This window comes from Eufriesea mexicana, unplaced genomic scaffold (genome assembly GCF_001483705.2).
Source record: "Eufriesea mexicana isolate 0111107269 unplaced genomic scaffold, ASM148370v2 scaffold484, whole genome shotgun sequence".
Lineage (NCBI taxonomy): Eukaryota > Metazoa > Arthropoda > Insecta > Hymenoptera > Apidae > Eufriesea > Eufriesea mexicana.
This window is the reverse complement of record NW_016908637.1, coordinates 19,452-33,831: the sequence shown is the minus strand read 5'-3', so window position 1 is coordinate 33,831 and position 14,380 is coordinate 19,452. Positions and strand designations below refer to the sequence as shown.

The 14,380-nt window shown below is 22.5% G+C and overlaps 2 protein-coding genes across 4 annotated transcripts; one reads left to right on the top strand and one right to left on the bottom strand.

Moving 5' to 3' along the window:
* Positions 1 to 237: 237 nt before the first annotated feature.
* Positions 238 to 9,545, top strand: adp (WD and tetratricopeptide repeats 1). 3 transcript variants are annotated; one of them, XM_017897250.1, is made up of 14 exons: positions 238 to 324; positions 585 to 702; positions 941 to 1,071; positions 1,205 to 1,316; positions 1,477 to 1,863; positions 2,280 to 2,397; positions 2,512 to 2,691; positions 2,966 to 3,069; positions 3,286 to 3,413; positions 3,610 to 3,690; positions 5,245 to 5,387; positions 8,790 to 8,934; positions 9,021 to 9,213; positions 9,326 to 9,545. In XM_017897250.1, exons 2-14 carry the CDS (start codon positions 637 to 639, stop codon positions 9,524 to 9,526), a joined length of 1,989 nt encoding a protein of 662 aa, XP_017752739.1. In that variant the 5' UTR covers positions 238 to 324; positions 585 to 636; the 3' UTR covers positions 9,527 to 9,545. The 3 variants fall into 3 exon arrangements, with proteins under 3 accessions (XP_017752739.1, XP_017752738.1, XP_017752740.1); XM_017897249.1 differs by having other exon boundaries at positions 238 to 350; XM_017897251.1 differs by lacking the exon at positions 5,245 to 5,387 and having other exon boundaries at positions 238 to 350; positions 8,794 to 8,934.
* Positions 9,546 to 10,078: 533 nt separating this feature from the next.
* On the bottom strand, positions 10,079 to 13,074 carry BBS5 (Bardet-Biedl syndrome 5 protein). Its single transcript, XM_017897264.1, has 8 exons — positions 13,034 to 13,074; positions 12,585 to 12,733; positions 12,319 to 12,368; positions 12,119 to 12,246; positions 10,940 to 11,075; positions 10,766 to 10,867; positions 10,468 to 10,659; positions 10,079 to 10,384 (listed from the first exon to the last, which is right to left on the bottom strand). Exons 1-8 carry the CDS (start codon positions 13,072 to 13,074, stop codon positions 10,181 to 10,183), a joined length of 1,002 nt encoding a protein of 333 aa, XP_017752753.1. The 3' UTR covers positions 10,079 to 10,180.
* Positions 13,075 to 14,380: the final 1,306 nt, after the last annotated feature.

Genomic DNA, 14,380 nt, shown 5'->3' with positions numbered 1-14,380 from the left:
TATCTCAGATCAATTTAATTGTTATAGACGTCCAACCTGTACAAGTCAGCCAATATATACATATATATAGGAACATGAAAAGAATGAAAATGGAAGTAAAGCTTGACATGTAGAAAATTATATCTTCATGTTCATTGCTCTAGAAGATAAAAGATAATTGTAAAATTGGATTATATTTTTAACTAAAATAAAAATAAAGTGTACAATACAGAAACAAGAATACATATAGACATATGTATACATATAGCAACTGTACGATAGAATGTGATAAAGTACAAAAGTTATGTTAAGTTCATGGTATTGTGTAAAAGGACAGCAGTGCGAGTACGTTTCAATAACGTTTTGATAATGTATGAACAAGTAACGACTTATTAACCATTTTGTATTTTACTTTATCTTGTTAATTTTAAATTAAGTATTCTTATCCAGTTTTCGTGAAAATAATTTTTTCTGTTTTAACGAAATAGTATCACTGCATGATGGGTTATTTTTTTATAGAATGATTATATTTGTATTTTTTCTTGAAAAAGTTGAAACGCAATACGTTAAATAAAAATGACGATAAATTTTCTTATGATTTTCAGAGGATATTTAATTTTTTTAGTACAATAAGTGATTGATGAAATAAACATAGAAATGCTTCCTAACATACATGATAAAGATTACAGAGTTTTGGATTTAGTACGTCAACGTGAAATACGGGTATGTTAATAAAAAATTACACTTATATATAAATATAGATATTTATTTATTTATTCTTTATAACTATATTAATACCTAATATTTTTCAATATCTGTTTACAATATGAACATGTATATTCATGATCACGTTTAATGTTTTTTTATAATATTTTTATATATTAATATATTGTTAATTTCTTAAACATAAGCGTTCCATAAAAATAAGTTGATGTTTAATTCTATTTAATTCATTATTTAGGATTCAGTGGCACATTCAGTTTCTCAGAAATTACATGTGACAGAAAATTTGATATCTCGATTAGGACTTGAAAAAGAATTGGTTGGTCATACCGGATGTGTTAATTGTTTAGAATGGAATGAAAGTGGACAGTAAGTATTCGTTAAATTATAATATAAAACAAATATGATAGAAATATTCATAATTTAAATAAGTGTTCTTATATGCACCGAGATAATTTATTAGTAGTTAGTATGTGTTTTAATATATTTATTGCATTTCTAGAATTCTTGCTTCAGCATCTGATGATATGAACATTATATTATGGGATCCATTCCGATATGAAAAAAAATTAGTACTTCACACACGTCATCATGGAAATATATTTTCCGTTAAGGTAAATTAGTATTGAATATATAATTTCTTAAGTATTAATATCATTGTTATTAATATTATAGTTGAAAAATTTAGTTCTGGTAAATTTTTTAATTACTGATATTTTTAATAATTATTTTATTATTAATGACAGAAAAAACATTTATTTCCATTTTTTGCAGTTTATGCCAAAATCAAATGATAGGATATTAGTATCAGGTGCTGGAGATGGGAAAGTACGAGTTCGTGACATTAATCTTCTTGAACCAATATTTTCGTGTAATTGTCACATAGGTCGTGTAAAACGAATTGCCACAGCAAATACTGTACCTTTTCTTTTTTGGAGTGCTGCAGAAGATGGTCTTATTTTACAATATGATATCCGTGCTCCTCACAGTTGTAAAAGTACTGACTGTAACAGTGTATTAGTAAATCTTGTTAATCATGCTGGTCGATATGCAGAAGGCAAGTGCATTTCTGTAAATCCAAAAAAACCTGAATTAATAGCTATTGGAGCCAATGATGCTTATATACGAATGTATGATCGTAGGATGATCAAGCTTTCTCAGGTAATTATAAAATTTAAATTATTTTTTAAACTTTTTTATTAAAATATGCAACTTACTTTTAAATATAATTGTATTTTTATATTTTATTATTTATATTTTTAATTTTGTGATATTTTTATATTTTAAAATCGTCATGTATTAATATAAAATTAATATAAATCATAGAAATAAGAATTTTATGTTGATAAATATAAAAATATTTGTAATTCTTAATATATTTTTAAATATAAGAATTAATATAAGAATGTTATATATTCTTAAATATTAAGAGTAATTAAATAGAAATTAATATAATATTATAATGTTACTAATAACTAATATACTATTATATTATTAACAATAATAATATAGCTGATATATTAATTAAAGAGAAGTTAATTTTTCTTCTAACTTTGTAAATTTTTTTTAAACAATAGGTGCCTATTTCATCTTCACATAATCGCTGGACAAGAACAAATGTATGTATACGTTTAGCTGGAGGAGGCGATCCAGAAGAGAATATACCATTGGGTTGCGCACAATACTTTATCGCGGGTTCGTTCGTACGATCAGAAATAGCGTACGCGACTCCTTTACCCTTATATTCCTCCTTTGTTATATATTATATGATCACTCTAACAAAGACTGTTAATGTTTGATATTGAGCAGGCCATCTACATTCTCGGCAACGTGACAGTAATAGGAGTCTCACTACTACATATTTAACCTTCAGTGCTGATGGAAATGAACTTCTTGTTAATATGGGTGGTGAACAGATTTATTTATTTGACATCAATAACCCAAAAAGATCGAAGACATGCTTTGGTTATTCTACAAATATGTATTTAGGTAATGATCATAATTGCAAACTTTTATATCTTACATTACTAATTATAAGATTATAAGACGTTGTTAAAAAATTCACAATTTTTTAAGTATTTTGTTAACATAATATAAATTATATACAAATAATAACTATTACAAAATAACAGTAATGACTGATACAATATTCCTTTTATGTTAAATTTTGTATCGTTGTATTGTAATCTTAGATAAACTAAGTTATACTTCTAAACACATACAATCATGAATATATTTAAATTTATTAAAAATCTACTAATAGGAGATTTTGAAAATGACTATATGGAGAGTAATGAAGATATTACAGATTTTACTACAAAAAATGTTAAATTCCTGCCACCACATGTTGAAGAATTAAAATGTCAAGTAAGTATATATTATGTGAAATTTTCTACAAATTTTATTTTTAATTAACATAAAAATTATAAATTTTTTTAAACGTATTATAGAAAAATAACTTTAAATTACACAACATTAAATTTGCCTACTTTGTTTAACTAGGTAAATTTTTATTTTAATACTAATATAAAAAAGGAATAAACTAATTATGTTCTATTTTTAATTATTATGTTTTTCTTTTAGGCTAATGAAAGCTTTAAGCAACAAAATTATACATTAGCAATTAATTTATACAATAAAGCAATCAGTTATTGTCCGACTGCAGCTGTGCTTTTTGCCAATAGAGCTGCAGCATATATGAAACGAATTTGGTATGAGCTTCTCACTATTTTCATTTCTTGCACTATTTTAAAACCTGAGATATTATAAAATATTTAAAAAATAAAATAAATTAGAAATTGAGAAAATTTAATTTTTGGAAGATATCATTTTTCAAATAAGAGATTTACAAAAACATTTTTTTTATATATAAATTTTGAATATAATATAATTCTATGTAATTTTCAGGGATGGAGATATATATTCTGCTCTTAAGGATTGTCAAACAACACTACTCCTTGATCCTGGACATGTAAAAGCTCATTTTAGGTAATAACAGTCTGTGAATACTATAATAACGCACTTAGTTTAATTAAATGTAACATAATATACAGAATGTTCGAGAAGTTAACCAAACAGCTTTCTTAATATGTTTCATAGGTTATTTTAAATGAAAAAAGTCATATACTCTATGAATCTTAATTTGTTTACCTCCTGATATATCTCCTTTTTTTGATATAAATATAAAAATGCAACTGTTTACATTTTGCTTACTTCTAGTTGTTAAACTGACAATTTCTGTTCAGTGTGTATAATATCTCATAGATTTTCAAACTTTGAATATATTAATATTATATTTATGTATAGTTTTAATAATGGAAATGATAAAACACCAATTCAGTATGTGAATAGCATACGAATACATATTTGAGTCATTGAATATCTTATTTTTCATTTTGGTATATGTTAAGAAATTTAAAGAAAATTGTTTTTCTTTTCCTTATGTATCATATGTGAACAGTATCATGATAATAATGGAGTTATTATCGGTATTGAAAAGTATTAACAGAATTAGTATTTTATATTCAGAAATGTAAAAAATGTTATGGTTTTTATCATTGTTATCTATAACATTATAATTTCCATAAAATTATGTGATATATGATTATTTTTGTACGTAGTTTCGGAAATATTGGTTTCACATATGACCGTTTTTCAAATAAAGTCCAGTTTATCCATGTTAGTATTAGTAACATTTATATAAATTATTATTGAACAATTAGAAGTTTATACAAGGTAATTTGTTTGCTTGTGGACTCAAAGACAGTATTGTTTATTCAAGAGACTTAATATTTAAAACTTCACTTCACATAGGCATACATAAATATAGTTATTGCACACATTTATCAAATCATCGTATTAGGACAAAGGGCCTCTGCTGCGATGTTGTTTTTCGGCGGCAGTATTGCCTTCGAGTCCATTAGAGAATCATCCTATATATTACAGTAGTTAAACGGAGTTTCGATATTTATCTTCAATAAGCTTATGGAGTAATATCATTAATAATATCTTTATTAAATTTCTCTTATAATAGGAAAGTATATAAATTTTTTAAAAAGATAAAAAGATAAAGAAAAAGAATATGATTCAAAGAATAAAAAATTATTGCATATAAAAGAAATTGTGACTTTTTTAAATATTTATCTTTTAGAATGATAGATAAAATAATATATGAACTTTTATCACATTTTCCTCAGATACTGACTTTAATTTTGTCAGATTCCTCTTTATGAGATTGCATAAAATTAAAGATTTACAGACAATCCAGTTGTACTAAAATATAAATATAAAAAGTAAACAGATACATGAAAAATAAGAAATTATCACCTCAAAACATAGATACATGTATTTTTGTTTTGGTAATAAATTGATAATAGAATTGAGATTCATAGTGCATACAGGCTATCCTATTTGGGATGACGTACCAGATAGAATGAAATAGTTGTTTGGATAATTGCTAGAACATCCTGTATATATACATATATACATATATACTTATATATGTACATATATATACATACACATATCTATATATATTTGTAGATTGGCTCGTTGTCTCTTTGATTTACATCAATCAGTTGAAGCTGATAAAATAATTAAAGACTTTCAACAAAAATTTCCTGAATATGCATCTAACTCTGCATGTAAAGCATTAAAAATGGATATAAAAGAAGCTATAGATTCTGGTATGTCTTTCTTTGTTACATTGTATTCAAAGATTGATATGATGTGTATATATATATACATATATATATATATATATAATATATGTGTGTATATATATGTCTATATATGTATGTATATATATATACACATATATAGGATATGTTTTCCTAATGTTGTTACAAGTTCATTTCTTTGAGATTGTAAACTTGTAAATTTTTATATTTTATTTTGCATGAGAAGACTTTCTTATTTTTTTAAATAGGATATTAGTATATAAAAGTAAAGTTCATCTCATAAATTTTTAATGGAAGTAGGAAGTATAATCCCAATTTTCATATTAAACTAGATACTTTTCATTTCAAGTTTACATTTTAAGTTTACATATTAATCTATTCTTTAGAAATTATTACTAATTAAAGTATTGCTTATAGTAAATTTACAACATGTTCATAAAATCAGTCGATTAATTAATTAATAATACAATCTATTAATAATCAAAATTAATTATGGAAAACACATTCACTACATCAAATGTTCAAAATGATTTCCATACTTATCTAAATATAAATGTGTCTTGTTTTAGTAGAATATTGTATTACAGTTTAGAATTTTATGATATATTCTGAATTGTACTCTTTATAATTTTCAAAAACTATAAATACTATATATTTTTATTACACTATTCCATTTATTAGATACTTAACACGCAATGAGAGCTTTCATTACTTACATGATAATATGAACTAAATATAGTATTCAAAAGCTAATCTGTTAGATATGTTACTGTAGAATTCTATTTATCTAAATCTGTCAAAGAGCAAACAGTTCTTATAGCCGACAATTTAACAAAAAATTCACTAATTTTCTATACTACTTACAATTTTTGTTCTTCAAGCGCTAACTAAAATTTTGTTGCAATACATAGAATTCAAAATGAATAAAATTGAAATCAATACGATATACTGAAATCAAATGTTTATATCTAATTTTAAAAAACGTATTTCTTAGCTTCTGATATCATATTTAATAAAATATGTATATTTTGCAGTTGAGCTTTATTAAATTCAGTACTCAATGATACTATGTTTAATAATATATTTAGTGATAAAAATAACTGTGAATATGAAATTTTCAATTACTTTAGAGTTTTGTATAACCACTAGTGCAGAATGTAATGATTAAATATTTGAACATTGCTACATGTTTCCTAAAAAAGTAAATATTTAAAAAGTACATATTACCTACTTTGACTTTTATATACATGCAATTGTAATACTAAATTTAATACACTATATTAATCTCTTAATTTTAATTACAATGGGGAGTGAAATAATTGTAATTTGTTTTTCTAAATTTTTAGCTACTGAAACATCGTATGTAGTATTTTTGCAATCTACTTATCTTATTGGACTTATTATGCCATGATTAAAATTTTAATAACATTATCATTTTTTATATAGTTTTTTTCACTTTATTTTTATAAAATAACCAAATTTTAGTAAGTTATTTCCCACAGACTACACAAGATTTTATATGATTGTGTTACTATATATAGCTTAAAATTGGATTTATATTCATAAAATCACTGAAAACAAACCATTTTAGTAAATTTTAAATTATAAATTATTAAGGTTATAATGAAAATATAAATCTACATCTTTTCCATATGTATATCTTTAAGTTTCTCATTAAGCTAATGTACTTTGTGATTATAAGTAACATATTAATTCTATTCCAAAAAATCTGTTGGTTAAATTTGTTAAAACTGAGAAACATTTAATTTAATATGAAAATTGAAATTATCTATTACGTATATATCTATTTGCACTCAAAATTTTAAAGATGATCTTCATTTTTTCTAATTTATTTCTATCTAGTGTAGTTCTATAAAAAATAAAAAGTTCTTTTTATGCCAAATAAAATCTAAAAAAGTCTTAAGTTTCTGTCTTTTGTAATGTCATAGGTATTGATTTGTAATAACTTTAGCAAAATACCCTGATTGTGCACACAATATTACTGAGTTTATCATGTTTCTTGAATGTTATAAGATGTAAGGAGTATGTAAAATTAGTTTTCTTTTTTTTTTTTTAGTTTTTATATATTTACAATTCAGGTATGAAAATTTGGAGAATATTTCTTATACTACAAATGTTATTGAATTTCAGTATAATATAGTATTTACATTCTGCTATATATAGTGCTATAATATAATGCTATAATTATTTAGACAATTATTTAAAGTAAAACTATAAAATTATAGAAAGGATTTTAAAATAATGAAGAAGTTTTTAGATATGTTTGTTTTTTTTTATTAATAATAAACATTTCTTCATTTAAGTTCATAATTTGAGATATATTGTTTAGTATATTATGGTACAAATTCGTTTCACTATTTATATGTATTTTTTCCCACACAATAAAACTTAATTAATTAATTTTATTTTGTTTTACATTATATTTCTTTAGCAACTATCTTCTTAAATCTTCTTTGATGTTTCACTTTAGAGAAAATAGTCAGTAAAATTTAAAAACTTGCTGATTTGAATCATTACTGACTTGATCTTATTGTATGAGTATGTGCATGATCATATTAGAAATATATTACATAACATTATTACCTCAATTTCAATCTTCAAATTTGAAGCAGTTTTCTATATTTAGTGACAATTTAATAATTATAATAACTTATAATACAACCATTCAAGTTATCGAATCTTGCTCTGTATAACCATCTAAAGACAATTTAATGATTTTTTAATTTCAACAAAAGTGACATTTTTCTCTTTGAAGTATGAAATATTGAATATAAAAAAAATTATAATTGTACTTGTTCGTGCTGTTTTATCAATACCGACTTTTCCTTTAATTACATTTTAATACTGTGAAATTATAGTGTATATATATATATATATATATAATATTCAAAATATTACATCATTTTCTCTTCATTGGAACTGTTTTTGTATTTTTATTTTGTATTTCATAATTTTATGAAAAATAATTCTTTTACAATATTTTAATAGTTTTTAATGTTAATTTTTCAAGCTTTGAATTTTATCAATTCTTTTATGATGATACTTATGTTAAAAACATTTATCTTGATCATTGAAACAAAGCTTAGACAAAGTTCTTGTTTATATATCCATTTTACTTTTTCCTGTGTAAATATTCTGATAAACTCAAATTGTACATATTTATATATTTTTCAAATTGTCATAATTGATTTGCTAAACATAAAGAAAAAACTAAAAATGGACAACCAAGTTTGCATATTCCTCATATTTTATAACATGCATGTAAAAATATAGATAAATTCAAATAATAGTGACATGTATAATAGTATACACTAACAATAGGTTTTTACATTTGTTCTTTAAAAATATTTTTTTAATCAACGATTAATGTAATTATTATACAATCAGGTAGAGATATTAATATGAATCAGCTAATGATACAAATATCAGAATATGAACAAGAATGGCGACGTAATACAATTGATTATAAAATGAGGTTTTATGGGCATTGTAATACTACAACTGATATAAAAGAAGCTAATTTTTTTGGAAAGTAAGTATATTTAAAAAATAATTCATAAATCGTCCTGAAAATTTATTAATTAGTAATGCATTTATAATTATCAATTTTTTTTAAAGCAATGGTCAATATATTGTGGCAGGATCAGATGATGGTTCTTTTTTTATTTGGGATCGTAATACCACAAATATTGTACGTGTTCTTAGAGGAGACGAACGTATTGTGAACTGTCTTCAGCCTCATCCAACTACATGTTTACTAGCTACTAGTGGTATTGATCCAGTAGTTAGATTATGGAGTCCTTTACCTGAAGTATGTTTAATAATTATTTAATAAAAATATTTTATTAAAAGTATATAATTATTTTAAAGAAATAAAAATTATTTTATTGAGGAAATAGTAAAAATTGATATTTATATGATAGGATGGCAGCATAAATGAAAGAGAAATTCAAAATTTAGAAGGTGCTGCATCAGCAAATCAAATTCGCATGAAGAGTGATCCATTTGAAGTAATGCTTATGAATATGGGATATAGATTTCCTGATCAGCAGCCTGACCTAAGCGAAGATGATGATAATCAAGATCAATCAATTGTGCAACCTTTGAATTGTAGACCAAGTTAAATTTGAAGACAAAATTTGAAAAGTGGTATGAAATTGCAATTAAACATTTAAAGACTTATTCAGTGTTATATTGTAGAATACTAATGCTTTAATTCTAATTATCTATTTTTTTTATCAATTCCTTATAGACGTTGACTTTTCCATAAATAAAATACTAAAAACTATTTGGTAAAGTGTTAATAATATAAATGTTGAAAAGAGAAGAAAATAGTTGTATTAAATAGTTGTGAGATTCCTACCATTGACTTCTTTTATATATAAAAAGAGTGGTAAAAAATATTTGAAGAGCTAACACGATAAAAGAAGACCATAGTTATGTTAATATAATTAATAAATGCAATTGATTGTATCTCATATAATGATTATATGTATGTTTATTATATCTATATTTTTCTTACAAATCTAGCTGCAAAATATCAAATGATTTAGAAAAACTAAAACTAGAAAAATATCAGATAATATATTTTACTATAATAACTTTCTTTTATATCCATTAAACTATTCTAGTGAAATTTATTAATTCTAATTCAATTTTATGTGTTGTGAGATAATATTTTTTGATATAATACATGCAATGTATTAGTGTCAATTACTTTTTAAATTTTGTATTAAAAATAATATTTATGTAACACTTCAAGTTTATCAATGTATCAATTAAGCTTGAGGCACAAGTTCCCATAAACTTTGAAGTGTACTGGTTTCTCGAGGTTCTTCTGTTGCAAGACCTAAATAAATCGAAAAACTAGGTTTTCTTTGATTTGATCCTTCAGAAAAATAATAGCCAAACACATTTGAAATTTCAGTTTGATTGTCTTGTATCTCAGAATGTTGTTCCACATTTGATTGTTGTAATGGAGCCTGTAATAATTCATGAATAATTAATAACAACATATTTATTTATTGAATAAATTTGTTTAAAATTAATATTAATATAATATTACCTGATGTTCAAACGTATAATCAATACCAAAAATAGGAAATTTTTCAAATGCTTTCAATAACATTAGAATTTCTTTGTAAATAATATGAAGTTTTTGAACAGGATTAACTTGAAATCCCAATATATATCCTCCACTAGATTCTGTGCTAGTAATAACTAAAGTTGGACCAAACTTTGAATTTTTTATAGTAATCTATTAAAGAACCAGTGAGACTCTTTTACTACTTTTTCTCATTCTTCATTAAAAGTTTCCAATACATCTTTACATATTCAATATATTACTCACTGGATGTACTTACATTTGCTATTATAAGATAAGGAATTGATATGTTAAATTGATAATTCATATCAGCAAACCATACCAAACGTATATTTGTTACAATAAAAGTTCCAATATTTCCCTAATATAATAAATTTTAGTAATAAATTTTTTATATGCAATATAAATTACTAGAAATAATAACGAGTTTAACCTGTTCTAACGATAAATTCCAAATATCTTGTAATGTTGAATGAACTGTTTCTTGTGGTAGTAAAGTTAATTGTTTATCATTAATTATTCCACTTCTCAATTTAATTTCTCGATAAATTTTAGATGAGATATATGCTCTGTAATGTTTAAATCACGATTTAATAATTCTTTTTTCATATTATAAATTATATTAAACTTCAAATTATAAATAATCATAATTGAAGTAATAAATTTTTATAAGTTTTAACATTTATTTTATATTTATTTATTTTATCATTTTTTAGAAAAAATTTCAATAGATAGAAATTGTAATAAATATGTTTGAAGAATGAACATAGGCGATAAGCTTTTTTTATTAAAAGAAAGATATTAAATTAGTTAGTTTTTGATTAACTGCTTTGTTTGTGTATGAGTTTTATATAATACATTTAATATTAATAATGAAATATTTTAGAAATTAAAATTTTAAAATGAAAGTATACTTTTATGCTTATCTTATGTTTATTAACTTATTATTTACAAATAGATTATTAGAAAAAAAGAATATAATTTTATAAACTAATTCAAATCTTTTGAAACAATATAAAAGTAATAATATTGTTATCGTAGTATATGTCGAACAAATAATTTAAAAAATATTTTTATCTTGTGCCTTAAACATATAATAAAATTAATCTAATCAAAGTATAAATTAAATTAGAAAATTAAAATAGAGACTTAAAAAATGTAATAATAATAATCTTGTAAAATATTTTGTTTTAGTGTTACACATTTTATTATCTCAGCTAAATTTTACAAAAAACAATTTTTTTATATTTTTAATAAATTCTACAAACAATGAAAGAAAGAGATAATTTAAAATTAAGTATAAAATGTGACTTTTAAAAAAAACTCTTTTACACAAATCTATTTAAAAATATTTATTTTAGTTATTACTGTTTGAAATTAAAAATAAAAAAAATCAATAAATTATTAAAACACATAAGAAAATAAAAAATATTTTACCAAGCATTAAAATGTACTGTTTTCATTGCATTTAAAAAATATATCTAATTATGAAATATTTACAATATAAGTTACTGAAAATGTTTTCAGTTTTTTAAACATAAATAAATGTTTTTTCATACATATCTTCTATAATAAGCAATTTTAAACAATTATAAATTATATAAAGACATACCTGTATACACCAATAACAGATGTATAATGTCTTGTACTTTTTAAATCTTGATTTGTAAATAAAAATTCATATCTGCAATTTCGAAAGGAAGCTAAGATATGTAGAGCTTGCAAATGTTTTCCTTGCAACTACAAAAATAATATCCTTTTGTTATTTATAAAATAAAAATAAAAACTTGTGATTTATGAAATTATACTAACACTGTGTATATTTTCACTATTCACTGTTATAAATGTGTTATAGCCAATACCTACAGAAAAACTTATTTATCAGATTTATCATGCTTATGTCTTGTAACATATGTAAGTTATATATGTTGAATAATATTTATAGATTATAAAATTGTAAAATTTAACTTCAATTATTACAAATGTTTTAAAAATTTCATTTAATGTTAGTAATTATACATATTTTATAAATATATGATTGTAAAAGAAAACATTACATTATTTAATTTGATTCATACTTAGGTTGATTCTGGGAAGAAGCAAAGAATGCCATATAATTCTGAGATTAGTTACTATAAGTCTTCCATTATCACCTGCATTTCCTTTTGTATCTTCTATTAAATCAAGTTTATCAACAGTAAATTCTCCCAATCGTAGTTGCATATGACTAATAGAAATTTAAGACAATTTATAAATATTGATCTATTATTAATTCTTCACATCATTTTATATAAAATGCAAAAAATTATAATTTGGTATAACAATATTTCACATAAGATATTTATTAATATAATATTATTTACTTTAATTGTACACCTATTGAAATTCTTGATATATTATGTCTTAATTTACAATTTAATACAATTTATATATTTAGTACTATACTTGTATTTAAATAATATGAATAAAGATTAAATAAAATTAAAATTTATATAATAATTATAATTAAAAGCATAAAAAATATTACGTGCAAGAAACATCGAACCGAACTTCATTATCTTGCCACATTTTAAATATAATGGCTAAAAATATAACAGTATATTGTAGAATTCAACTATTATAAAAATCAATATTGTTACCATGCCTACGTACCACACATACATACGTACATATGTACAGTTTAGCATTACATGTGGTAATGTCAACGAACTAGTAAATTCCCGATTTTAATAGATATTCACAATCTGCGTGTAATTATAAACCTTAATTAGTTTATTTATTACTAATAAAATTTTTATTATATTATTGTTAAATACTAAATAGTTTATCTTATATCAGTTTAATTAATTTATTTCAATTTTTATACATATTATTATATAAAAGATTATTTCAATTTAATATTTAATAACGTTTAATATTTACTGTTCATTATTGAAAATAATGTAATTAGTAGATTATGTCGTTAAATAAATCTTTTTAATACAATACATGAATTTTAATAAATTATCCTTATATTTTTTTTATACTTATATTCGTGACTCTAATATGATATTAATTCTTTTATATAATATTTTATTCAATTATCTACATTTGTGCTGATAAATATTAACAAAAACTTAAACGGTAAAATTATGTTTTATATTTTCAGATCGTTTTTTTATTTAATATTGTCCTTTGCCTTCTTGATAAAAAAATTGTCCTGACTCTTCATATATACTATAATAACATGCATCACCAGTTATCAGCCATTTTGTACATTTTTATCTGTAATTAGTTATAAAATACAGCGCACATTTATGCAATGACGAAAATGATAAAAAAATTAAGAGTACCAAATAACTGCATTAAAATCAATGTATGTTTACTATTTTTTTTTCTTATTATCATAAAATTACTCGCTCGTTTCATATAAATTATTATTTTAACAAAATTAGTATTTAATAAAATATCCCTCTTGTTTTGTAATTTTATCAAGCTTTTATGGCATTGATCCCATTATTATTTCTAAATAATTGCTTTCTATTCTTTGCTATTTCTTTTACAATTTATCTTGCAATTTACTTTTATTTGTAATGAGATGTTTATGAATTGCCGAATATATTTTACACCATTTCTATTGAATTCAATCCTATTTAGGGTTGTTGCTTTGTAGAAGCGAAAAATGTCCATAATTCCCATTTTTTGAGTACATTATTTGAAATTCTTTTTCAAAATATCCATAAATATTATAAATACATTTCTTATTCATCATTTCTACAATATTGTGTAGTTTATGCGAAGTTTGTAAATAGCGGTTGTTTTATTCAATTCATAATAAATAATTTTGTGACATGAAAATGTCTAGAAGATTGTTATAATTTATTTTTTTTATTTA

Coding starts and splice junctions, on each gene's coding strand:
- adp (XM_017897250.1), top strand. CDS start 637: ATGCTTCCTAACATACATGATAAAGATTACAGAGTTTTGGATTTAGTA. Junction 3,691..5,244: donor CATGTAAAAGCTCATTTTAG/GTAATAACAGTC, acceptor ATATATTTGTAG/ATTGGCTCGTTGTCTCTTTG. Junction 5,388..8,789: donor AAAAGAAGCTATAGATTCTG/GTATGTCTTTCT, acceptor TTATACAATCAG/GTAGAGATATTAATATGAAT.
- BBS5 (XM_017897264.1), bottom strand. CDS start 13,074: ATGTGGCAAGATAATGAAGTTCGGTTCGATGTTTCTTGCAC. Junction 12,734..13,033: donor CGGTTCGATGTTTCTTGCAC/GTAATATTTTTT, acceptor AATTTCTATTAG/TCATATGCAACTACGATTGG. Junction 12,247..12,318: donor ATAGTGAAAATATACACAGT/GTTAGTATAATT, acceptor TTATTTTTGTAG/TTGCAAGGAAAACATTTGCA.